Source organism: Stigmatopora argus, chromosome 18, assembly GCF_051989625.1.
Source record: "Stigmatopora argus isolate UIUO_Sarg chromosome 18, RoL_Sarg_1.0, whole genome shotgun sequence".
NCBI classification, from domain to species: Eukaryota; Metazoa; Chordata; class Actinopteri; order Syngnathiformes; family Syngnathidae; genus Stigmatopora; species Stigmatopora argus.
Window position 1 is genome coordinate 14,320,333 of NC_135404.1, and position 27,895 is coordinate 14,348,227.

The window sequence follows — 27,895 nt, forward strand, 5'->3', positions numbered from 1 at the left end:
TGTGGGGGGGTAGTAGCACTGTTAAATTGGGATTATTAAAAACAAAAAAACAAAAATCAGCAGGCAGGTCCGATATTTTAAGAAATGCAGTAGTCCCTCGATTATCGCGACTTCACTTATCGCAAATTCACATCTTGGCGATTTTTATTTATTTAATTTGGGGGGGAAAGTTCATAAAAAAATGTGAAAATCTGGGCTAAAACTCGTAAGCGGAAGCACTGAAAAAAAAAGTTATAATAGGGGTGACCCTACTTTACGATTTTTCGATTATCGCGGCCATGTTTGGTCTACATCAGGGGTGTCAGACTCGGGTTGGTTCGCGGGCCGCTTTAACGTCAACTTGATTTCACGTGGGCCGGACCATTTTAGATATAATATTTAGATATATATTTTTTATAAATGGATTAAAAGAACTGGATTAAAAGCCCTGACTGAATATTCAGTTTTTTATAGATCTAAAACAATTTTTATTTTAGCTTTTTTTAAATATATTTTTAGTTTTTACAAAATGATTTTTGAACTAAAAACAGAAAAAATGGATTAAAAAATGACAATTATTGATTTAAAAGGGGGGAAATCAGGAAATTTAATATACATCTATCCTCTTCATTTTAATTTGATCCTAAAACAGAAAGTCAGCACTCATCATTTACTTTCCTGGGCCACACAAAATGATGCGGTGGGCCAGATTTGGCCCCCAGGCCACCACTTTGACACAAGTGGTCTACATGAACCGCGTTATTCGAGGGATTACCGTACTTGTTTTGCTACTTGTAATCAAAAAAAGTGTTTCATATTTACCGTTGAATTTGGTTTATTGTTTTTAAACAACGTCACAAGACGAATTAAGGTTCATCGTGATATAATAACGTCAAATATTTTCTGTACAGTTTTCAATACGTGGTGATTTTTACAAATACAGTAAAGTGATAGGCCATTAAAATGGTTTTGCGTAAAATGGATATGTCCGTCACGCGCGACGGCGTTAGCTAGCGCTAGCTTCGCCGTCGTCGAGGGGCTTCTTGCAAGTTAGCGCGAGTAGGAGGAGCAAGGGCAGATGCAACAGGCTGCAAAAAAACAACTCGCGGGCGCTAGCGCGGTCGCCCCGCCGGTAGAAGCGGAAGGCCATCAGCGTGATGTACGCGTTGACGGGCAGCGACACCAGCGGGAAGGTCCACGTGGTGACGCCCAACGCGGGCGCGGCGGCGGCCAGGCCGAGCAACGCCACGCTGTGCCGCAGGGCGACGCGTCGGCACATGGCCGGGTGCGTGACCGACATCATGCGGTAGCCGCCGCGGGAGTAGTCCTCCCTCAGGTTCCAGCTGAGGGCGTTGAAGTGCGGGAACTGCCAGCTGTACAGAAAGCCGCCCCAAACCAGCGCCCCTGCGAGCAGGAAGAGGCGGAGCTTATCGTTTGACCGAAGGCTACCGACTGACCCGCTAGAAAAATATTTGCGTCGGAGATTTAAAAAATGGCCAAATCGTACTTGCTGTGATCTCCCATTAGGGGAAGCACTACCACTTTTGTCCACTGGGGTCGCCAAAAATCATCGAAAACTGAAACTTTGTGTTGCTTAAAAAATCCGGTCAGGTACCATCTTCTTAAAAACTATCGCTAATTGACACTTTACCCATTTTTTCTTTTAAGTCAGGGGTGTCAAACACGGATTGGTTCGCGGGCCGCATTAACGTGAACTCCGTTTCATGTGGGCCGGACCATTTTAGATCTAATATTTAGATTTTTTTTCATTTTATGTTGCGCATTTTTCGCCAGGGCAAAAAAAAGGATGATGGCGTACCTGGATCCAGGCATCCAGTGGCAGCCGTCCAGCCCATGACGGGCGGTATGGCGCCCACCACGGCACCAACCCACGTGTTGGCGATGGTGAGCCTTTTGAGCGGTGTGTAGCAACACGTGTACAGCGCAATGTTAAGGGCGCCCAGGAAGCCCGTCAGGGGGTTGATGGCACAGGTCAAAAGCGCCACGCCCGGCACGCCGCACGCCAGCGCAAAGGTGACAGCGTGGAGAGGGCTAAAAATGATGATAATAAAGAGGAAAAAAAATGGTGTGTCAGCTGAGTTTGACGACAAAAGAGTCAGTAAAAATGGGCCAAAGAGGAGACAGAAGTTTCGGTCTGGAAATGTCAACAACACACCAAAAGTGAGGAGTACAAATGTGTTACTTTGAAGGGAAAAATGGTAAGGAAAATCATCGCATGCGGTATTTCTGAGATAATGTATAAATCGATTGCTAGATTTCACATTCCTATTGGCAGCACGTAGACAAATTCGAAAAGGAAGTCATGTGAGCAGTACAACCAGGAAGTAAGTGTGTTTTCACGTTTTATGCGAGATACAGTTTATTTTGTTTCTTGAATTTAATTCATAGACGTCAAAATAAATTTTAATTAGTGTTTTATCTATTTATCTTTTCTCTATTTTGAAATAAATGACCATATTGGGCGCATTGGTTTGGCGTTATGGCGTTTTGTGCATGTCAAGTCTGATTTATGCGCATATAAGCCGTACCTTGGATTCAGACATCATTTTTTTTAGCAACAAATATGGCGTTTATGAGAGAAAATACGGTAGAACTGATTAACATCTTGAGCAAACAATGTCGCTTTGTTGTTCAAAATAAAAAACTTTTTTTTAAAATGGTGGCAGATGCATTGATGTAATTAGTGTTGTTTTATGTGGCCTGAGTGAAGTAAGGGGGTGTGGAGAAATGGGCTTCAGGGAAAGAACCCGGAACAAATTACAGCTTGAGGTTGCTTTGATGAAGATATCAGGTGATTAATGTTAAAAAAAAAGCTTTTGGTAGCAGGCCGGAAACCACCGAGGACCCTGACATCAGGACTTGGTTTAACTTTATCACACTGAGTCTTGCTTTAACGGTCCCGGCCGGTGCTGGTTCAGAGCTAAGAGGGCGCTTCTGCTGTATAAAGCGCAAAAATTCCATGCTAATTTTGTCTTCACGCGTTCATGTTGTTTTTAGTGAAAACCAGAAGTGCTGCAAGGTCAGTTTGAAGCGGGTGCTAAGAAAACCAATGAAAACAAGTTTCCAGTGCCGAAGGAGAAGTTCTGCTAATTCTGTGTCGAAAGTTTTTTACGGGGCTAAAAAGAGCAAATTTGCGGCGACAGACAAAATTATTACTGCCTTGTCGGTTTCTTGTTTATACTGCAAAAAGGCCTCATTACCATTGGCTCAAATTGACATCAGTTCTCTGATCGTTATACTTTTCAAAGCAGGCAAAATTCTACCGTTTTCCATTCAGCTGATGCCAATGCCACTTTTAAACAAGCGTTTGGAACCAAAAAGTGAAATTAGCAATGTTTTTTTTTCATCTTTTACCACAATGTACACATTTTCACAGTAGAACAAATTCACATTTGGCGTAGATTGGTCGCTAAATGAGGGGGAAAGACCTAAAGCTAAGGAAAGCTTAGGAATGTACCTGATCTGTCCTCGGACGAGTGGACGGTTCTTGGTTCGGTTCATGTTGGAGTCAAATGGGACCTCGAAGTACTGCGGAGAGACAAAGATCCAAATTATGTGAAGCCCACAAATGCAACACTGTATACACCACAGGTGTCAAAGTGGCGGCACGGGGGCCAAATCTGGCCCGCCGCATCATTTTGTGCGGCCAGGGAAAGTATAAATCATGAGTGCAGACTTTCTGTTTTAGGATCAAATTCAAATGATTATAGATGTACATTACATTTCCTGATTTTCACCTTTTTAAAATCAATCATTGCAATTTTTTTAATCCATTTTTTTTCTTTTGTGTTTTTAGATCAAAAAGAATTTTGTAAAACCTAAAAAGAAATACACAAATATTTTCCGTTTTCCACTTTAAAAAAATGTTTTGTTTCCATTTGAAATCAAAAACATGATTAAAAGACATTTCCCAGTACTAAGACGAAAAAAAAAGCTCAAATAAACATTGCTTTAGATCTATAAAAACGGACTATTAAGGGCTTTTGATCCAGTTCTTTTAATCCAATTTAAAAAATATATCTAAATATTTGATGTAAAATGGTCCGGCCCACATGAAATGGCATTATGGCCCGCGAACCACCAACCAGAGTTTGACACCCTTGGTTTACACGATAAAATGTCTCCCCTTGACAAAACAAAATGTCCTCAGTTATGAACAAAGTCGGGACCAGTAGGAGTACTAGTTTCTTTGAAGAACCCTTGAAAATGTCCAGTAGTATCCGAATTAATAGTTTCGTTATTTACGTCATCTATTAAAAGTTCCCGAAATACCACGACTTTAATAACACCTGTCTAGTACATGTTTATGGGCGCTTTGATCTAAAATAGTAGAAGACTTCCAGTGTCATCTTAGGGTTTGGGATCTTAAGACGTTTTTTTGTGGGTGAGTGTGTTATCAATAGCCACGCCCACCAAATTTCAACCTGCGCCGTTAAACGGGGCTTCTGAGGCAAATTTTCCAAAACGTTAAGGGGTATGAGAGCACTTACCGCTCACCCTACACTCAAGTTTTAAATGGCTGGTGGTGGTAGGTGGAGGCGGTTGGGTGGGAGGTGATGTTGGTGATGTGTGCGAGTCTTGTGGGATACAACTCTGTGGAAAAATGACTTATACTCTCGTTTTATAGTCCGCTCTGGAGAACGCTTCAAAGTGCTCCCTTGAGATTGGCAATGTGTGACTAAAACACAAACACATGGGAAGCTTAAATACAGGAACTAGCTATAGCATGTGTGTCTCCATGTGTTTGTGTGTGTGTGTGTGCTTTGCTCATACAGGGCTTGGACTAATGAAGAAAACAGATCAAGTGTGAATATCTGTAAAAAAAAAAAAAAGCAAATGACGACTTTTCGGTGAAAACGACGAAGCAGACGATTGGAATCAGGGAGTGCACCGCGGGGAAATCGTCCGAGCGTTGGACGATGCTCGGAATGTAGGAGGACCACCGCAGCTAAAGCGGAAATAGCGGGTGCGCTGAAATACATGGCACACCCACAATGGTGGTGCTTTCAATGTTCTGCTCCAACGTTTGGATTGCACAGCTGCGTACGCGGCCGTGGGACCTGGAAGTCGGGGCGGAGGTGTTAATTCTATTTCCTGGGTCAGGAAATGCGTCGGGAGAGAAAGATCTAAGCAGAGCGGCGATGAAGCCGGCCTTATGCGGGACACATGGCCAATTGTTCGTCTTGTGGACAAACGCGTAGACGTACTTGACAATCGTCCACCACTTTTTCGTCCGCTATAATGATTGTCTAATATTGTTCTCGTTTTATATAGTCCTTGAAGCTAAACGAGATCATCTGGTTCGCATCAGCCGGCAGTTCAACCCGATTTCATCGTTTCCGCCTAACACCTTTTGTGTTTGTGTTAGTGTGACAACACTGAAATATTTGCTCTATTCAATAACTTCCATATTTATTACTCACTAAAAACTGAACGTGTTATTTTTCCGGCAACTGCAAGACAGGTGCTAAACTAGATTGCTGCAAAGCATTCTATGCATACTCAAAACTCATTAATTAGGGATGCGAGTCAATTGATTGAAGATCTGCTGATTCAGTCCCAATCCCGATTCCAAAGTTATTGCCATGTAAAGAGGTTATTAATGAGAAATAAATGTCTGCTTTTCTAGTGTAAATATAAATATATAGTATAGTACTGTTTAGGTATTTTTTACCCAATATACCTTAGTATTATTTTGTTATTTGTAGCTCCTAACCCTTCCACTAACAATGAGTTAGTACCTAAATGTGCATCTATAATGTATGTGTATATGTGTGTATGTATATATATATATATATATATATGTGTGTATATATGTATATGTATATATATATATATATATATATATATATATATATATATATATATATATATATATATGTGTGTGTGTATATATGTATATATATGTATATATATATATATATATATATATATATATATATATATATATGCGTGTGTATATATGTATATATATATTTCAGCAACACGCTTATTTATTAAACTTATCTGTTACCTATTTATTTGTCTAAAATGTCTGTTTCTGTGTCTGTATTCTCACCCTCTTGCTACTGGGACAGTGAAATTTCCCGAATACGGGATGAATAAAGTTATCTAATTTAAAACAAAAAATGAATACATTCCTTTTAAAGCGTAATCCTTTTTTACACGCTTATTTATTTACTAACTTATTTCTTACCTATTTATTTATGTCTAAAATGTCTTTTTCTGTGTCTGTATTCTCAACCTCTTGCTCCTATGACAATGAAATTTCCCAAATACGGGATGAATAGTTATCTAATCTAAAAAAAAAAAAATGAATACATTCCTTGTAAAGCGTAATCATTTTTTTAACCTGATGGCGGTCCCCTGAAAAAAAATCAGGGATCGGGATCCTCCCTACTTTAAATTGCTACAAACAGAATTGTATTGTATATAAGCTATTAAAAGTGGCATCATCAAACGCACTGTAGCTATTCTTTTAAAACACATACCCCAACACGTGCAAGACAAGCGTAAGGACAATCACGTCACGGAAGGAGACGGAAAACAGACGAGTTTGGAAGTTAAAAGGAGATCAGAAGATCCTTTGAGCTATTACAGCTGAACGCCATCCAAGAGCAAAGCTGAAGAGGTCCACTGATAACAGGCTGCATGACAGCCTTTTCCTACACACACTTGACACGGACTCTTTGAAGATAATACGGATGTTTTGGAAATGACCACAATCTGGCGTCGCCAAACTTAACGGGTGATGAGGAATCTGCTCACTTGACTTCCAAACGCTATGTGATGATATTTGATGAGGGCACTCTTGAAGAGAATGCACCAATGGAAACAGAAAAAGCTTTCTGGATAACGTCATGATCGTCTTTGGTTATTAGCGAAGCGTAAAACATTTATTAGGATCCCTGGCGAGTCAATTCCAGAAGGATTTTCCATTTGGGACCTTTAAATGTGTCAATCCAGATCGTAGCAGAGTGGGAATCTAACCACAGAAGACCAGATTGACTCGCAAACTTGGCAAAAGTCAGGCTAGTTAATTACAGCGTAGCGTAACAATCCGATACGTCGCCGCTAGCAGTGCATAGCGATGACATTTTTGACACCATGATTGCCTTTCATCGTCTTACAAAACAAAATGACTGCCGTCTCAAAGGTTTTGTTTGTTTACTAACAATAGCTTGTTGATCAAGTTCGAAGACCCCTAGCGTGTTTACGTGCCATGACATTTTATTTTGAACCTTTACCCAACATTTATCCTAAAATATGTCAACATTAGAACTGGCTACACTTATGTTAAGCATGTGGGTGTGTGCACGGACCCACGGCGTAGCAGCTGGAAGGCTTTGGCTCACGCAAACACGGCGTTCCTCTCGTTTGAAGCGAGCACAGGTGTCGGGTCCTACGCTAAACAAAACAATCGACGCTTGTCAGGACATCGCCTGTTTGATGATCCGAATCTACTGGTGAAAAGCGAGGACTCCCACAAAGGGCTTCGACGAAAAACCTGCCCTCTGATCCACAAACAACCAGCGCAGAGATTTACTGAGATTAAGCTCTCGTCACAAGTCGCTTCGCTGTTTCTGACGGGCGAGAACACGATGAACCGAAACAGACACTCAACGCATACAGGACGAGGTTGTATAGAAGTGATTTTGAAAGAACACGGCTGTTCAAATGAACATCAAACGGGCTTGTACGCACACTATAAAAGTAAAACTGATCTAGTCCGCATCCGAAGGGTCACTAAAATATAGGAAAGAATCAAAAATGTTCAGGGCTTGCCGACCTAAACGCCTGAACGCCGTCCCGAAAGAGCGCAAGACTTACCTTGAAAAGAATCATTTTTGACAGATGCTTACTAGCTCATTTTGAGACGCCAAAGGGAGACGATGTAAAAGCAGTTTTTGCACCGTCTCCTGTCATCGGCTTCATTAACCATAAAACGCGTGGATAAATCATTGTGTCTGGACAGTCTTGCGCCGCATAAAAAATAATTCCGCGGGTGGATTTTTTTCCTACAAGGCCACCAAATTTGTCAGCAGAAATTACGACAACGAGCGATCTGGTTCAGAGATGCCATCTCTAACTTACGATTATCAGTTTAAAGTGCATTCCTGATGCTACTGTATCTGTGTCCCCATTGGTTCATTTTCATTTTCTCAAGTCCGTAGATCAAAGGTGTCAGACTCGGGTTGGTTCGCGGGCCGCTTTAACGTCAACTTCATTTCACGTGGGCCGGATCATTTTAGATATAATATTTAGATTTTTTTTTAATAAATGGATTAAAAGAACTGGATTAAAAGCCCTGAATATTCTGTTTTTTTCTAGATCTAAAGCAATGTTTATTTTAGCTTTTTATTATATATTTTTAGGTTTTACAAAATGATTTTTGAACTAAAAACACAGAAAAAAATGAATTAATAAATAAATGACAATGATTGATTTAAAAGGGGGAAAAATCAGGAAATTTAATATACATCTATACTCTTCATTTGAATTTGATCCTAAAACTGAAAGTTGGCACTCATGAGTTACTTTCCCGGGCCACACAAAATGATGCGGTGGGCCAGTTTTGGCCCCCGGGCCGCCACTTTGACACGTGCTGTAGAGCAAGATACAGCTAAATTCTAAAAGATCTTAACGTTCAACTCTACTCTGAGACATTTGAGAGCGATTCACACTGCATCTAGCTATCAATAATGTCCATTTCCATTAAAAACACATACAGTAGTCTACAGAGTGATACTGTACGGGTCCAAACCAGACCAGAATGGGCAGAATTTGGGTGAATTAATTTGTCTCCCTGGCAGAACACGCGTGTTTGGGCTGGAGTGAAAAATTGAGCGCCTCAGCAGCATCAAGTGTCGACTTTGCGCTTCCCAAAGACGCCAAACCACATTCCACTAATCCAGCCCAATAGTCCAAATGACAAGACATTCCACCAATATTTTTTTAAAGTACAGTTTGTATTACGACTGAATATCACAAGTTATGATTTAAAATCCGTCACGGTCATAATCCCCATGGTATTAAGTAAAACCTGCTAGTTTCCAACTGTTTACTCTTGCGTTTTAGACGGCTAGAGACTTTGTTATCCTTAAAAATTAACAAACTTTAGAGTTTCTACTCCTTAAATGTCACAAAATACGCTACAGGCAAATCCCTAAAAGATTTCATTACATCATAAATTTGTTTTTATACCATATACTAAGTCATAGCTCTTTATTGTGGGTTTCAACCTAGAAATGGTTAACATTATGCAAGTTAGGACTCAGCCATTTTGCTAATCATGGTAATTTGAGGTTGAAATTAAGCCGTAATACGCAACAATCATGACTACACTAATAAAGTGGGTAGACTTTTTTTATAGAAACGCGACTCTGTATGCCACGCGCAAAAAACCAAACTATTCTTAGTGCATTAGAACTGCCATAAGTAATGAAAAGACACGCTCTGAATGCATAACAATCTCCGACATAATTTATTCCCCACGGTCGACACCATAACACAAAAATAGAAACTATTATTTTAAGCCGCAGTCTTAAAACTTGCCTTTATGTGATTGACTACATGTAAAACAAAGCTTTCCTTGATCAAATTGAAAAAAAAAAAGAATGATGTTCCAAATTTAGCAATTTCCAACCCACAAAAACTACCTTCTCCTGGTGTTGGGTTTATTCTGGGATGTTACTATATGTTCATTAAGCATTTAATAGGTAATGAAGCTATAAATTAATTTGTGCTATACTTTATGTTGGGACCAAGTAAGCTCAAGGACACTTTCCCCCCACAGCTGCTTTCGAGGCCAGTTAATTGTTTTCAGGACTATTGACTGAACAGGACACCTTGTTCCAGGCCGAGACTGTTGATCTGAGTTGGCAATGAAGATCTACGAGGGACTCTTAAATTGCTTTGACTTGGATTCCGGCAGATGGCGATAATCGAATCAACTTCCGAAAATACTCGCATTATTGTTCAAAAATACGGTCGCTCTGTTTACCTTATAAAGAAATTATTATGCTTGTTTGTGCAAATTCTTACGCAGTTGTTTTGGTTTCCGATCCGCTCGGGTCACTTTGCATGCTTACTTGTGCAAATTCTTACGCAGGTATTTTTGGTTCCGATCTAATATGAGATTGTTGTGGCAGTTGTTTTTTGACCTTAATGGTGTTATTCGGTTAGCTTATGCAATTGTTTGAATCAGATTACCTTAAATGTTTTGATTATGCGCTGACTAAATTGACAGAGGAAGATGCCGTTTCTGGAGAATCATCTTGGACGAAGGCGAGCCGGGAGTGATTTTCCTTGCAAGTTGTAGCCAGGGTATGTTAATGATGTCTCCCTGTTTTGATTAAAGTGTATTAATAATAAACCTATCACCCGGCTACATTTTCACCAGTCAAGCAGTTGATCCTTAGCGAGGTTCATTCTAAAGGTCTGACTAACGTGAGGCGATTCAAGTACTTCACTGTCCTGCACTCTCACACTGAAAATTGAGAGCGAGCCAGCTGAACCGATGCCAACGTCGTTCCGCCAAGCGTCGCCGTGGCCAACATTGGCGGTCACGAGGTCAGAAAATCTCCGATTTCGAGGAATTTCATCTAAAAAATTATTATCGTCCCCAAACTAAATAAAGCTAGGACAACATATCCCTATCCAGCTCAACCTATTCCCTTCAGACAAGGCCAAATCACGGTGGGCGGCTAAAGAGACGCTATTCCAGATACCCAGTTATTACCCAGTCGTGCAATTATTAGGCGGCCACATTTGCGAGATGAAGTGCCTACTTTTGTAGTCGGAAAAGGATCAGCATACGTGTGAAAGACCACAACACAAGACTTCGGCACGAACACACGCATAGTAGAACCGTTTCATTGGGGTAAGCGACACAACTCCCAATACATCCTGTGCGAATACCCACACATGGGTCTCGCACAGTGATTAATGTTGAGGGGTAGTTCAATAAATGGATAAAAAGTGTTAAAAGCACTAATGTGCTTAGCAATAGAGGCATGTGGGCGGGCAGGTAATGACTGTTGAATTGCATCCAAATGTGTGAGAAAGGGAAGGAAAAAAAGACCCCTAATTACGTCAGGGTTTTTTTGCACATGGGAAGAGGTGAAATGTAATGCATATGTAAACAAAGAGGTAGGGCTAATTCTATAATTGGAGCGTGACGAAAAGACGTGGTGATTATCAAGATGACCTAAACTCTTAGTGAAATTTATAGTGTGTCTGACACTCATTTACCTGTGTGTTTTTGTTCTGCAGGAGGAATCAAATAGATTTTTCTAAGGGCGGTACTGTAAACCAAGTTTGAACAAGATCGGATCCTGTGGAGACAAGCCAAGTTTTTTTGTTTACGGAGATTCGTTGGAGGACTTCACTATGGTCCGACACCCTAAAATAGCAAATCTCAGATAAATAGCATCATTAAACTAAATTGGCAAGATATTTTTGGGGGGGTTTAGTGTGAAACATCCTATCATGACATTCCTGATTCATGGTAAGGGCTAAAAACGTGAAATATCAAAAACGTTGACCTTTAAACATGTCGTACGTTACTTTTAATGTATAACATTAAACTATATTCAAGGTATATGCCCGCTAAAACTCTGACAAAGAGCGCAAAATACAACACTAATCTTTCAAATATCACCTGCATTGTTGCACACAGTAGGGGCAAACACACCCCAACAAATTTCGCTTGGTTTCTGGGTATTTCTTCACCTTCAACAGGAGGGAATGCACCCATGTCAGGTTCGTCCATTTCAGGTGCAAGCGCTAGCATCTCCATTTACAGAGCAAATCTGAATATTTGTTCAGTTCAGTGAAATTGAAGCAATTTATTCCCTCGGTCTATTACCTGGCATTTCTTTTATTGAATTATATATCAGGTGGGAAGGCTTCAATACCTTTCGCACTGAAGAGAGGAAAAAACAGTTTTAGTATACTTTTTAGTTTTAAATAAACTGCGACGAATATTCCCCTTAAGAAGAATGGAGCTCAACATTGCCATTTGAAGCCTAGCAAACGCAAAATTCAAATTTGCAGACTTAAGACAAAATGTTATAGCAGATCCGAAAAATTCCATTGTAAAAACAACCAGATAAACAGCTACTACTTTCAATGGTGTACCCGTCAACACGTTGCCAATGCTGTACAATTAACAGCGAACTTAGTCATATGCTAATGCGGTTAACTTTTTCTCTGGCCGCGGGCGCTTGTTTGGCGGACGTAGTTTGTCTCTATCAGACGAAAGCATCTGTCTGCCATCTGAGGCTGCGGGAGATTTTGGAGTTCGAATGGACACCAGACAAAAAGGCTTTAAATAAATTAAGCCTAAAACAAGGCAGCCTCGTTAAAGATTCATCCGTGATGGGAGTGGGTCATCGGGGGGTGTCTTCTTTGCGTGGCAATTAAAACAAATTTAAGGGCCTCTCCTTGTGTCCTCCCAAGTGCCGGCGTCAAAGGTGCCGGAGTCAAAGATCAGAGTGCTTTTGTTTCAGCTAAGCCCGAGGATAATGGCATCCTGAGTACGGCATCTGCGTTAAGGAAGCCAACGCTTCGGATTTGCCAAATGAGTCACGTGCTTGACCTTTACTTGCTCAATCCCCCCCCCAACCCTTAGTGCAGATGACAAATAATCGCTAGAAGCAACACAACGGTTTGGTTATTGCCTTTTGAAGGCCATTTTGAGGAATCGGTGATGGATTGCACGGTGCTTTTGCTAGTACTAAAACTAGATACTGGTTTCCACGGTAATACTTCAGCGATGTACTCATTGGCCCTTTAAAAAAAACAAATTGTATTATTATGAGAGGACCTTCGAGACCAAAGCTAGACGCTGCTACGCTACATTTGCAAATGTTCTACAAAGTTAATACAGCTTCACAGTGGACTTTAGGGATCGCCACGGCGAAACCGCAGAATTGCCCATTAGATTTGATGCTTTACCTGATGCAACCTACACAAGTGGGACTTGGACTTGAACCACAATGCATAATCTTCATAAATACCTTGAATCCTAGCAAACGCAGTGAAAATACAACACTTGCAAACAACAGGAGCACCCAGACTTCCGCCCTAGCATCCAAATTCAAAGAATTGCCATATTTCTGACCTATGTGACCTTTGACATCTGATCATTGACTACATTACACCAAATCAACCCTTCTTTTTAATGTTACATCCATAAAATATGCTGACTCACAGAACTGCATACAAAAGAAATCTATGGGCAGCCCAATTAATTCACCTTACATTATTTTGTTTACAAAATAATTTAGTATAGACGACTCTTTGCTGTGAAAAATAATCAAGACCTCCAAATTGGAAAACACACAAAACATGGGGAGGGGCGACCGCTCTATTAAAACAACTCCCTAGGATGAGCCCTGCCCAAAAATGTAGACAAGCAGGAGGTTAAATAATGAATGCCTGAACAAGATGCAGTTTGGAGCGGAATGGGGGTCACGGGGGCTTCGCTCGTGGCGGGAGGCGAACCCTCGCTCGCGTGTGCCAGCCCCTCGGCAGGAGACGTCGCCCGGACACAAAAGAAAACAGAAATGACACGAGACGGGTTTGCTCAGACGCGGTGCAAAGAAAACGCAGACTCGGTTTGGAATTGCGTGGCGCGTTTGCCTTCACGCGTCCCCCCCCGGAGGTCTATTATCCGCCGGCTCCAAACTCTGGTACGACTCAATTATCCAATTAGTTGGCGTAGTTGCCAGACTGAAAGGTGACGACAGCCGGAACACCTGCGGCGGCTAAAGCGCGGGTGGAAACTCCACACCGGAGCTGTGTGGTTCTTTCCACCCGGGAACAGAGAGGGTCTGTGGGCACGGTTTTACAGATTGAAAAATGGTTGAAAAAATAGGAACAAAAGTCATCTTTTCAATGCCTTTCCACTGCAAACTCACAATACGTGACCAATTGTAAAAATAGCTTGGGATGTCCCTTAGTTGCTGTGTAATATATTTCCTATTTCCCACTAACAAATACATTTTGTTTAGCATGTTATCTGTTTATTTTTCTCTATTTTGAAATAAATTACCATATAAGCCGCATTGTCTAGCGTCATGACATCACTGGGCCATTGCATCATGACATCACTGAGCCATTGCGTCATGACATCACTGGGGCATTGCATCATGACATCACCGGGGCATTGCGTCATGACATCACTGGGCCATTGCGCCATGACATCATCGTGTCTTGGCATCGTCAACTTGCAGTTTCCTAATTTTTTTAGCTATAAATCCGGCGTATATGCGAGAAAATACAGTCATTTAACTCATAAAAATAAACTATAAATTGGAAACCGAGTAAAAGGCACATCTCATTTTAACAAATGTCTTTGTATAAGATTATTTAGTATGACAAAAAACAACAAATTCAGCAGCTTGGCTCAGAAAAAACACTTTAAAGAACAAAACAAATGTTGGACAAAGACATGCCTTAACAGTAATTAGAGGCCAAAAACCACAAGTTGGCAGTACGTGACTGAGGTCACATATTACACCAAACCCTTAAAATCACAGAGCACATCGCAAAGTATGGTGTCATAACGTAGCATTAGCGGGTGACGTCACCCTTGTTGGCATTTTTGAGGACACTTCTTTGATCGTTGGAAACAAAGTGTATTGGAAACAAAAGCGGCGGCGGTCCCCTACCTTTTGGGCGTTGTGGTCTTTTCTCAAGTACCAGAACAAAATACCATAGCTAACCAATCATATTTAATTATAGGGCCTTATCGGCCAGCTATGTTTATGTGATACATCAAAATTAAGCTTAGCTCGTTCCATTACTCACCTTTCTTGGCTACTACCATTATGTTGACGACCTATTTACTTATTATTTATATATTTGTTTGTCTTTATTTGTGCACTTACCTACGTATGTTGTGAAATACTTGTGTACTTATTTATTGACTATTTATTGATTATTTATTGATTATTTAATGTTACTGTGTATTGATTATTTGTTTGTTGTTAATTGTGCACTTTCCTACTTATTATATAGACTACTTATTATATGACTACCTGTTTATTTATTGACTATTTATTGATTATTTATTGTTATTATTTATTGATTATTTATTTGTCTGTTTGTTATTTGTGCACTTCCCTACTTATGTTGTGGAGTAATTATATGACTATTTGTTTATTTATTGACTATTTATTATTTATATACATTGTGATGTATTGATTTATTATGTCTGCTTGTTATTTGTGCACTTTCCTACTTATGATATGGACTACTTATTATATGACTACTTGTTTATTTATTGACTATTGATTGATTATTTATTGATTATTTATTTGTCTGTTTGTTTGTTGCTATTTGTGCACTTCCCTATTTATGTTGTGGATGACTTATGATGTGACTACTTATTCATTTATGACTTATTGATTATTTTTTATTTATGTCTTATTGATAGTTTGTTTGTTTTTGTTATTTGTGCACTTGGTGGTGAAGCTTGAAATCACATAATACTTGTATAATGACAATAAAAGCATTCAATTCAATTGGGCAAGCTCACCTGGTTAATCGAATTGGCGGCACTGGAAGCAAGTCCCGTCCCCAGGCACGCCGCAAAGAAGATGGCCGGATCAAAAGGCACCGGTGCCATGGCAAAGCCGGCCGCCGCCGTGGCGACCACGAGCGCTGAAACGGGGACGGAAAGGGACGTCACGTGGCGAACATTTCCAAGCGGGTGACCGTTTGCGAACCCTCGTGCACCTGTGAGTTTGATTTTGGCGAGTCGGCCATAGATGTCAGGCAGGTCCGCCGTGTCCACTTTTAGCAGCTTCCACTGCCGGTCCATACGCGCATCTTTGGCCTGGTCCGTCTCAACTTGAACGTGTGGCGTCTCATCCGACGTCGTGGTGGTGATTCTTGGTGGTTCCGAAGCCACGTCTACGGTGGAGACGTCCTCGTCTTCGGGTTTGATGGTCGGGATTCTTTGGACCCGCCTCTCGTCAATATTGTTCTCGTCCACATCGGGGAGCGCCGTCACTTGCTTGGGGGCGGCTCGCTGGTGAAGCTCACCCAGGTTCTTTGAAACATACTGATAAAATAAAGTTGGGATGAGGAAAAATACAAATATTTCAGGGTTTTTTTTTTTTGAAAGTCAATGCATAAACTAATAGAAATTCAAAGTGGGATGACACAATAACAGGATAATTTAGATGAATAACATAATAAAAACAACGTTGCTAAGCAACACGCTTATTTATTTATATATTTATTCATGTATTTATTTATTAACTTACTTATTACCTATCTATCTATGTCTAAAATGCCTTTCCTATTCCTGCATCCTCACCCTCTTGCTACTGTGACAACGAAATTTCCCGAATACGGGATGAATAAAGTTATCCAATCCAAACATTGGCAAAGTGTAATACAAAGATACTTAGTCTTATATTTATAAAAAAAAGACATACAAATTACCTGACGTTTGAGGAAGTTGAGATGTTGATAAGTTATCCACTTTGGCGTTGCTCTTTTGCGAATTAAAACCACACCACAGGCTGTCTGATTGCATCGGGGACCACATTCCACGAGTTTCTGTTTTATTCTTTGTCCAAATAAACCTACAAGACACAATATCATAACAGTTATTGCTTTCTCTGACATTTCACCTTGTTTTCATGCATGTAAAATTCCCTCGAGTACCTACAGTACTATCAAAATAAGCTTATTTAATGCTACATATCAGTTGCAAACAGCATATAATACGGCTGGTGTTACAAGTCATCGTGTATTTAATGTACAGTGCCGCAGAAGAGGACGATCTTATTATAAAGGTCATATACAGATATTAAATGGCTGTTTAGGTAACCATAGACGGCTAGCTTAGCTACTTAGCTGTCATCCTCGCGCTGATTGTTTTGAAGCGTGTGTCGTTTTCACAACGTAAGAAAATGCAAAGTGGAGTCCGCGTTCAATAGAACCTACCGTTGAGCCGACTACATTGCGTTTTATACATGATCGGGAGCCGAAAACAGCAGGTTTGTAACTTGGTCTCCTTCACATGCAGTAAGTGGCCATTTTGGCCACGGGATGTTTCCGTGAAAAGTACATCCGGGACACATGACGTCATACGACTGAATACTACATTTAAAAAAAGGATTTACTATATTGAATTAAATTGAATGCTTTTATTGTCATTATACAAGTATAATGACATTCAAAGCCTCACCACAAAGTGCACAATAAAAACAACAAACAAATAGACAAATAAATAATCAGTAACAAATAAAGAAATAATCAATAAAGAAGTAATAAATAATACATAATGAATAAGTCAACATAATAAGTAGACAACAACATAAGTAGGAAGTGCAAAAATAGCAACAACAAACAGACAAATAAATAATCAATACATAAGTAATAATAAATAAAAAAAGTAGTCAACATATGTAAGGAAGTGCACAAATAATAACAACAACAAAACAGACAAATAAATAATCAATAAACAATAACAAATAAACAAATAATCAAATAAGTAATAAAACAAATTAAAAAGTAGTCAACAACATAAGTAAGGAAGTGCAAACAAATAGCAACAACAAATAGCAACAACAAAACTGATAAATAATCAATAATAATAAATAACAAATAAATAATAAAAATAAATAAACAATACATAATACTAATAATGGATAAATAATCAATAAACAATAACAAATAAACAAATAATCAATAAATAAGTAATAAAACATAAATTAAAAAGTAGTCAACAACATAAGTAACGAAGTGCAAACAAATAGCATCAAAAAAACAGATAAATAATAATAAATAACAAACAAATAATAAAAATAAATAAACAATAAATTTTAATAATAATGGATAAACAATAAATAATAATAACTAATAATTCAACATACTACAAATTAAGTAGTAGTCATCATAGAAAAGTAGTCAACATGAATAAGTGGTCACATATAAAACAAAGACCCGAAACACACTTTAATTTTGTTCTTCGATTATTATTCTATTGTTCATTCCTACATAGATGGTCAAGAGCTAAGTGAAGACTGAGGATACAGGCTACTTTTGCCTTATTAATATGATGTTGACGTCAGGAAGAAATGGACAGTTTGCTGTTAAAAACCATTTCCACCCGATCCTAAGCGCATGGCCACTATTCAAAATACTAAGTACCTGAAAAGAACCCCCCCTCCCAAGCACTCCAATAAAACGGAGCCTAGCCATGCCTGCATCTGTCAATCCCCCGTTTCAGCCACCCTGATTTACGAGCGCTGTCCCGGAGGTTGGAGGATGGCGGTGCCATCTCTAATCCCAAAGGAACGAGCGTCGGAATGGCGGCGGAGCAGGAAGCAGACAGCGCCGCATAACTCCCGAACAGAAACAGATGCGCCAATGTTTGTAATTGATTTTCAAGGGCGCCGCTGGTGCTGTCCAACGAGACTATGGCCGCCCTGCCGGCGCCCTCTTGCTAGTCAAGCACGAGGCTATTGAGGAGCTCCAAACGCATCTATTGATCCCTTTCCAAAGAGAATGAGAACTATTATTAAAGCATCTTCTTTAGGACACGTGCCCACCACATGTTGTGCACTGACTTGAAATACAACTATTAAAACTAATGCCTGCTTTAAAAGCATAGAGGACAAACTTTACTTTCAATACCACTATTGTGTTGATAGTGCATCTGAAAGCGTCAAATGTCTATCCATAAAAAGTATCATTTTGAACTCCAAAGTCATTGCTGCGAGTGAGTAATAATACTAAAGTGTATTAATTGTGGAGTGCCTTTTGACCACTTACCTGAATATCCAATTGTGTACAGGAAAATAGAATAGTCAGGATATTGCGATATAATGCATACCTGTCAACCTTGGCCAATTGCTCCCTTATTATTGATTGCAATTCCTCTTAAGAGATAAAAAAAATATATTTAACTGTACAAATGCAACGTGGCACATATTTACTCAACAAGGGGCACTTAAGAGTCAAAAATTTTCTCCAAAGTGGACGAGGTGCCCAATCAGTATGCACTAAATTCAAGATTCTGCTGTATGACGCTGACAGCTTGACTGTGTGGGTAGTGGGTACTTGCTTATACACAAAATATGTATACGATACGGGAAAAACGTAAAAGTTGGTATGTATAACGGCTACTTACTTCAACAGAACACCATATTAACTTTAAATCCATAACTAGTCATCCTTGCAGAGGCTTGGATTTGGGAAGAAATGTAGCTAAATCATCAATGTAGCCAAGAAAAGACACAACCCAAGATGGGACGCAAACCCAAAGCTGCAATCGTAGTTAGCCAGTGCATTTCCCCCCCTATTATTATTATATACGGGTAGCAAAAAGCAGCTAACGCGTTGCCGGCGAGCACAAAGCACCAGTGTATTTTAAGATGCCAGCCTGACGCCAATTGGACAGCAGGTATTCTCAGCTAGTCCCCTGACGTTTTATCAGTGTTTATGCGTTATCTCCGAGGCTAAGCCCTAATTGGTCACGGCTCATCCATCACTTTGGGAAGCCCCTTTCCACCAGAGGCCTCATCCAAACACACAGGAGGAGACAGACTAGTAAATGGACTCCCCAAATGCCGCAAGTATGCTTTGGGACAGGAGTGGAGTTTTTCTACGGTCTCCGACGTGTGGACCCACACACGGCGCCTCAGCTGCTGTGTCATAAAGAAAAATGCGTACGCTCAAAAAATGCCACATCCAAATCCCAGCAGCCGCCGAGAATAATAAGCTGTGTCACCCCCGTCGTAAATCGCCCGAGCGCTGCGGTAGCTCTCCGGCTAGGTGAGAGTAAATATGCCTCGCTCAGTCGCACTTGCCTAATAAATCTTGGGCTATCTTTGTGGAATCTTTTCCTCCCTGTAGAGAGATGCGCAAAATAACCCCCGTTTTAAACCGTTAAACCCAAAATAATACAGCAAGTGACTTTAAAATGATACGATTGTGTGTTTTGAATAAAACTATACCCATGTAAGTGAGCGAAAAAGCCTTAATAATGATCCTAATTGGCCACGCCCACAAAAAAGGCTAGAGTTAGCTAGAAAATGTAGTTTACTAGCATGCTATATTTTGTGATGTCACATTGTGATGTCACAACCAGAATCTGGTTGTGATGTCACATTGTGATGTCACAACCAGAATCTATTCTGGTTATGATGTCACATTGTGATGTCACAACCAGATTTCCGGTTGTGATATCACATTGTGATGTCACAACCAGAATCTGGTTGTGATGTCACAACCAGAATCTGGTTGTGATATCATATTGTGATGTCACAACCAGAATCCGGTTGTGATGTCACATTGTGATGTCACAACCAGAATCCGGTTGTGATGCCACATTGTGATGTCACAACCAGAATCCGGTTGTGATGTCACATTGTGATGTCACAACCAGAATCTGGTTGTGATGTCACATTGTGACGTCACAACCCGTGATGTCACAACCAGAATCTGGTTGTGATGCCACATTGTGATGTCACAATCAGGATGGCAGAAAATAGTGGGCGTTCCTCAATGCGTTGTTTTGGGTGGAATAACTCAAATCTGCGCCAAAAGAACATATTTTCATAGCACATTTTTTGGGCTATATTTAAAATGACATAATTCAAGGTCATTTGAAATGCTCAACATTTCACAGCAGCTAATTTAACGTCACCGTAAAAGCAGTTAATATTTTCTCCCTTCGTCATAACACGTTAGATAGATCAATCGTTAGGCCAAGTATTTATTCCGAAATTCCTGGGGGGAATAGTGCAAAGGCTCAAGTTCTTGGAGGTTTGTCCGCCAAGAGGGCAAAAGAAATCCCCGTCCAGCCCCGTCTAAATCAATAATTGCAAAAGCAGACATGGAGAGACAATTCCCGGCCAGTGAAGAGTTCCCTCCGCTCTGCCGGACGGACATTTATGGTTTCACGGGAGGAATAATGTCCCATTGACCTAATCATAACCCATAACCTAATCCGGCTGTGTACTTCTCAACCCGCTATAAATCCACTTTACATTGCCGTGAATCTCCGGCTCCATTCAAAGTGAACCCAATTGACTTTTAAACTTTGGGAATGACCAGGAAACCACATCATAAAATATCTTGAAATATTCCTACTTGCCTGTGTTTTAACCCAAGCCGCATGTTTTAATTTTTTTACAAACCCTTTTGTTCCTGTTTAGCATATTTCACAATGCCACACTACCTAAACAAACATTTAATCTATGCTTGTCAAAACACGCAGAAAATAAACTATATTCAAAAAACTCACTTATTTATCAGGAAAATTTCTGAGTTGATGGATGACTTTTTTCGACAAGATATGACGGGTTGGACTAATTATTTATTTCTTATTTAGTTATTATTTATTTGTCTGTTTGTTGTTGCCTTGTGGTGAAATCTTTAAATATCTTTATGCTTGTATAATGACAATAAAAGCATTCAATTTGATTCAATTAATCAGATAAAATATCAAATTAATCTGTGCAGGAAAGACGCTTAGAAATCATAAATTCCGCTAAAATGCTTTAAAAATAAAGAGACTGCGTGTTATCTTTTGGTAAAGTATTTGTGCACTTTCCTACTAATTTATGTTTTGACTACTTATTTATTTATTATTTATGACTTATTTATTGATAATTTTTATTTGTCCGTTTGTTGTTGTTATTTGTGTGCTACGTGGGGAAAGCCTTAAATCTCATTATGCTTGTTTAATGACAATAAAAGCATTCAATTCAGTTCAATTAATCAGATAAAATATCAAATTGATCTCAAATGCCCCACACCTTAAATGACTACTTATTATTTATTACTTAAATATTGATTATTTTTATCTGTTTGTTGTTGTTATTGGTGCACTTTGTGGTGAAAGCTATAAAATGTCATGATACTTGTATAATGACAATAAAAGCAATTCAATTTAATTAGAAATTGAGCCTTGCAAAATAAACTAGTTTATTCAGAATCATGGTACAGAAGGAAACTGGTCTCATGGTAATGAATTCTTAATAACTAAGACCATAAACTCCAACATTTTGCACTCCAGGGAGATGAATATGTTTAAAATTGATGTACATAGTTTTTTTTTTACATTTTTGCACACACACACATGCACACTTACTGTTTTTTGTTTTTTATAATTCTATTTTCTTTACCAAGGCCTGTTCTCATGGGCCAGAATTCCATCGTTGTTTACAAGAAAGCACCAATCCTGACACCATCTCTTTATGAACATCCTGCTCACACACTTTTCTATGTTGTGGGTTTGTGTGTTGTGTGTTTGTGAATGTAGGGTGACCACTCGGAAACTTGAGCCAGTTAGATCCATGAAGGGCTTCTTTCATGTCCCGCTTCTCGTCCGCTAACTGCCTGGCTGGAATCGTGCTTCTGCCTGCCAAATATTTTCACCGCCAGTTGGGAATGTTTTCGGCGGCCCTCCCGACCGGGTGTTTCTGTCGCGGATTCCAATATGTGCTTCAAATACCTCAAAATACGGCATTTTCCCTTCCGTCGCGAGCCTTTGGACGTTGCTAGCACATGGAAAAGTCATCATCCGCAAGTAGGGGCGGAAAAGCGAGGAGGCGGGAAGAGATGAACATTCCCAAAGTTCAGGAATGGATTTCACAGGGCGGGAGGACTGGTCGCCACACGTGGGGCGAGATTTAAACGGCGGAATTGCCGTCAAAAATGTGATACGGGTGGAATGTCCAGAAAGAGATATTCCATGTGGATTCGAGTGTGTGTCAGTGTGTGTGTGTGTTTGTAATGACTACTCCGGATGTTTTTTTGCAATAATGTCAATAAATAACAGGAAAATAAGGTTATTCACCTTTTTAACAGCTATCAATGAGGGCCTTGTGTACGTAATGCAAATGCAAATGCAAAAAAGTATTGGTTTTCTTGTTCATTTGTGTATTCAGAGTTAAAAATCACAACTTTTACTTCCAGTTTTCATGTATTTTTCTCATTATTATTTCTAGTCGGGAATATTTATAATCGTCTTTTTTACCCATTGCATAAGACTTTTTTAAATGTTTTTTTTTTCCTGGATGTTTTTGGACATCAGAAGCTACACACACATTTAAAAGGAACAAAAAGGGACACACACTCACAAGTTAAACTGAAAAAAATGTCGGTATTGCCGCATAAATGACAGGTAATAAGTGGCTTTGGCGGAGAAGAATGAAGTCCAATGTGTGCCGTAATGGATGCAGGAAATGGATAGTTAGGGTTGAAATTAGGGCATGGCTCACCTATATTTGTCCAGATTAGCCTGTTGAACTGCTCGCATGCTCTTTGGTGGTTTGGATGCGTTGAGGAAATGATGTCACGCCAAGTCAGTCCAGGACGCTGAAAGAAACGTTGTACACAACTCACTTAGAAAAATACGGAAATCACTGAAAAAAAGGCAATGAAGCTTCAAGGGTGCAAATACAGTTTGAGTTTGATTTATTTAATAAGGGACAGCACATATTAATGAACATATCTATAGTCATGTTAATGAAGATATACCGGATTTACTCGCATATAAGCGGCTTTTGTTGGACCAAAATGATGACTGAATTGAAGGTATGGCTTATATGCGCATAAAAACAAGACAGGCAAAAAAATGCAAATTGACGGCGCCGTGCCACGATGACGTCACGACAAAATGGCGCTGTTGTGTGGATTCAAGGTAACTTTGAGTGTGCGGCTTATATGCGAGTAAATACGGTATATGAAAATATGTAAGATTATAACCGAGGGCTAATTTCCGTTTTTAGTCCCTTGTGTAGGGTGAAAATAAATGATGATACGCACACATAGCAGTTTCAGACAACATTGTGATGGCAATTTTGTTGGTCTAACAGTAAGGCTTTAAGATGATTGGCCAAGAGGTTCAGAGAGGGGAGTTAACGTATGCTAATTGGCATTGAGATCCAGGTATGAAGGTGCTTTGGTTAATTTAGCACTCTTTTTGAAGGGAACTACACAGTCACCTCTAGAGCCAGCCCTTGGAATTTTTTTGTACAAAATCTTGCAGTGGAGGTGGAGCTTTGCGATGGAAATTGTGCCAATTCATACAAAAAGACAGACAGTGCTTTGGCTAATTTTGCACTCTTTTTGAAGGGAACTACACAGTCACCTCTAGAGCCAGCCCTTGTTGATGTGTTGGAATTTTTTGGTACAAAATCTTGGAGGAGGAGGAGCTTTGTGTTTAAGGATTTTGTAAACTAAGGTGGCATCTGCATATTTAACAGTATTAGCTCAATAAATCAAACAATCAATAATTGACAAGCACGATGCTCTAGCTAGCACAAACTATGACTTATTGGCAGACAGGCTAAAGCTAACTCGTTTTCAAAAAGTATTTCTTTTTCGCTTTTACCGCAAGGCCGTATTGCCCAATCGTATTGGAAAGTGCGTTTCACTGTCGAGTCATCACTTTTATTATTCTCATCATCAAAATGAGAGCTGATCAATATTTCTATGAACACTTAGCAAAAGAGAACATTTGACAGATTAAAAGGAAAAAGACATTTTCTTCGCCCGGCAACATAATTGTCTGGTAATTCAACATATGCAACGTCGTACGTGTACTTTATGTGTCTGTATTAGGGAAATACTCAAATTAACGTGCGGGTATTGATCACGCTGACCGCCGTCCACGACGTGTCAAGCACCCTTCATAAAAAAACCTGTCGGCTTTTACTCATGTTTAATTCATCCGCGGAGAAGCCGCCCACGTGAACGCTAACTGCTCGCCGCCCGTGGCTTTTATTGGGCCTTTACCGGCGCCGGGTGATAAAAGCGCAGCAGCGTGTGCTCCCGCCGCGGTCATTAAAAAGACGAAAGTGCGTCAGCGGCAGCCGCGCTGCAATTTCTCCATCACGATTATCTTTGATTAAACTTAATTGCATTACATTAAATAGGCGTGCCCCAAAAAAATTTAAGACAAAAAGAAGCCTGACCAAAATTTTGACTCATTAGCGATTTGAGCATCGTCTCTACTTGATGTAAATATTTAATATCACGTCAGTAATTTGACTTAATTAGCTTAAACCAATAACAATTGCTGATTACCCATGATGATCAATTTTAGTTACTTTTAACAGTCATTTATATACAACAAAAAATGGACAACTAATATGAAACCCTGAAATTATATAACGCACATAACACCTAATTAAAAATCCTGTAAAATAGCAGTCAAGACCAAAAAATCCATTTTTTCTAACCACGCCTACAAACCGCCTCCTAGAAACCGGGGGACCCGGAATCCGCCGCGCCCACCCCCAAGTTGCGCCCCTGGTTTTTACAGTTTCCATGAGAAACTGGCCAAAAAAGACATAAATATTTAATATTCAGTCATTAATTTGACTTAATCTGCTAAAACCAATAACAATTACTGTTTACCCATAATGCTCAATTTTAGTTACTTTTAACATAGTCATTTATATACAACAACAAAAAAATGGACAACTAACGTGAAACCCTCAAATTATGGGACGGACATAAAGATCCTATAAAATAGCAGTCAAGACCAAAAAATCCATTTTTTTTATAACCACGCCCACAAACCGCCTCCTAGAGGCTCGGGGGGGGGGGGGGGGGGCGGAATCTGCTGCACCCACCTCCAAGTTCCGCCCCTGGTTTTAACCGTTTTCATGAGAAAGTGCCTGAAAAAGACATTTCCCATTCCCTTATCTTTCCCTGAAAAGGATGCTAACCTCCAGCGATATTGAATTTGGGACTTTTCCACTCCTTCGCATTTCTCAATCAATCTAGAGCCCTTAATTGGCCAAACTCTCTGGTGGGAAAGGACAGAAAAGGGAGGAAAGTGTGCAGACAAACTCGGTAAACAGACGGCGGCAAGAATGATCGAGTGTGTCCTCTTGGAGGGGGTGTTGGGGAAAGAGAAGGACTAATGAGTCCAAACATGAGGCAACATTCTTGTAAGAAATTGGTGCTTTCGTTTACATTTTAGGACAGGCCAATGATTGGTACAATTTAGTTTTGAATTTAGTTTTTGAGTTGTTTTGTTTTGTTGGATTTCAGAATACTTTTGGCAGAAGAGTTGTCATAATGACAAACATGTACATTAGAAACGCATCTTAAAAATAAGAACATACATAGTTGACATTAAAATGTCATTTCGGTTTGGGTTTCAGTTCATATAAAAAGCCAGGGAAAGAAATGTGTTAATTTCTTTTATGTAAACAACGTGTAAAAAATAAATAAAAGTGCAGCTACAGCTGATATTTCAAATTAAACATTCGATCATTTTGCAGGTCCATACATCTAATTGAACCAATACACCCTTCATATTTTACTTTAATTTCCCTATGGGTGAGAATTATTATTTTTTTAATTTCTCCTGTTCTGTATTATACTTTAATTTACCTGTGGATGGGTATGATTATTTTTTTTATTTCTTCTGTTGGAGTAATTGTTTTTAACAAATTAACCAAGTCAGTAAGCCACCAGATTGATGACTATGGTCTGGCCCACCTTTGTCTCGTGGTATGTCACCCTCATGTAGTCTATGTGTTCTATTCTATGTTCTATGTTGTCCCGCCCCAAAAAATAATACTTGATTTTTTTTTGAATCTATGATTTTCTAAAAAAGACAAGAACCTGAAAACTAGGCCTTCAAAACAATGAAGTTCTCCAGTGAACCCCCCTCAAAATTATTTTCCAAAGATGGCAGCAATCCGCTTTACCCGGTGAAAAGCCGCACACAAGGCACGGTCAAAAAACCCGAGACCTTCAAACAGTGAAGAAAGAGCAACCTCTATGTGGATATCCTTCCAAATCAAGACCCCGTTCATTCACCCATCACATAAACAAACCCCGTAAGACAACCAACACTTGTCTAATGCGGGATGTCTCGGAGAAGACAAACATGGCCGCTTATAAACATTTTTTTTTGTGGGAGCAGCTGCAAGACGCGGAGCAGCTGCGCTGCCGTCTGATGACCTCATTACGGCGCTTGGACTTTGTCTTCTTCCAAACTGGCGCCACAGTCAGTCTGATGTGACGCCAGTACTTACCTTTATTAACGGCGAAAGCGCCCCTCCCCCCCTCCGCTAATAAAAGTTAACACGGTCGAGATGAGCTCGCCGCGAGCTTCGCGCCTGACACGCGAGTGTCGCTCATATTTTACAAAAGACCAAACAAGTTGTCCTTGTCCAGACGCGGAAAGATTCATGGCTCGTCCGTCCCGAGCTCCAGTTAAACGAAGCGACCGGTTTCAGCTGCCTTTCCGCCCCCCCCAACGCCCTTCTGCCGGGAAAAACAAAAAGGACGACCGGCGTGAAGGTGATTGACACAATACGGCGGCGTGAGTCAGAGGGATGGAGGCGACTGGCCCAAAACGAACCTGAAAAACTGAGCTAATGTCTTTTGCTGTGTCTGTATTCTCACCCTCTTGCTACTGTGACAGTGAAATTTCCCCAAATACGGGATGAATAAAGTTAACTAATCTAAAAAAAAAAGATTAGATTCCTTTTACACACTCATTTATTTTACAAACTTATTTATGACCTATTTATTTATGTCTAAAATGTCTTTTTCTGAGACTGTGACAGTGAAATTTCCCAAATACGGGATGAATGAAGTTAACTAATAAAAAAAGATTACATTCCTTTTAAAGCATAATCATTTTTTACACGCTCATTTATTTACCAACTTATTTATGATCTATTTATTTACGTCTAAAATGTCTTGTGTCTGTGTCTGTATTCTCACCCTCTTGCTACTGTGACAGTGACATTTCCCAAATACGGGATGAATAAAGTAACCTAATCTCATTTCCACTTTTGCATTATCAATGGATAACTACCCAAGTTTTTGGTTTTACGGAAATGAACCGACGAGGCCCTGACTTGTCCATCTCGCATCGTTGTTG

At 39.8% G+C, this 27,895-nt stretch overlaps 1 protein-coding gene across 3 annotated transcripts; it reads right to left on the minus strand.

Moving 5' to 3' along the window:
* Positions 1 to 721: 721 nt before the first annotated feature.
* cox10 (cytochrome c oxidase assembly factor heme A:farnesyltransferase COX10) lies at positions 722 to 27,895 on the minus strand. Of its 3 annotated transcripts, none has more exons than XM_077625743.1 (8): positions 27,830 to 27,895; positions 23,259 to 23,355; positions 16,462 to 16,604; positions 15,748 to 16,075; positions 15,548 to 15,672; positions 3,458 to 3,528; positions 1,799 to 2,031; positions 722 to 1,383 (listed from the first exon to the last, which is right to left on the minus strand). In XM_077625743.1, exons 1-8 carry the CDS (start codon positions 27,878 to 27,880, stop codon positions 986 to 988), a joined length of 1,446 nt encoding a protein of 481 aa, XP_077481869.1. In that variant the 5' UTR covers positions 27,881 to 27,895; the 3' UTR covers positions 722 to 985. The 3 variants fall into 3 exon arrangements, with proteins under 3 accessions (XP_077481869.1, XP_077481870.1, XP_077481871.1); XM_077625744.1 differs by lacking the exon at positions 27,830 to 27,895 and adding an exon at positions 25,716 to 25,785; XM_077625745.1 differs by lacking the exons at positions 23,259 to 23,355; positions 27,830 to 27,895 and adding an exon at positions 16,969 to 17,091 and having other exon boundaries at positions 733 to 1,383.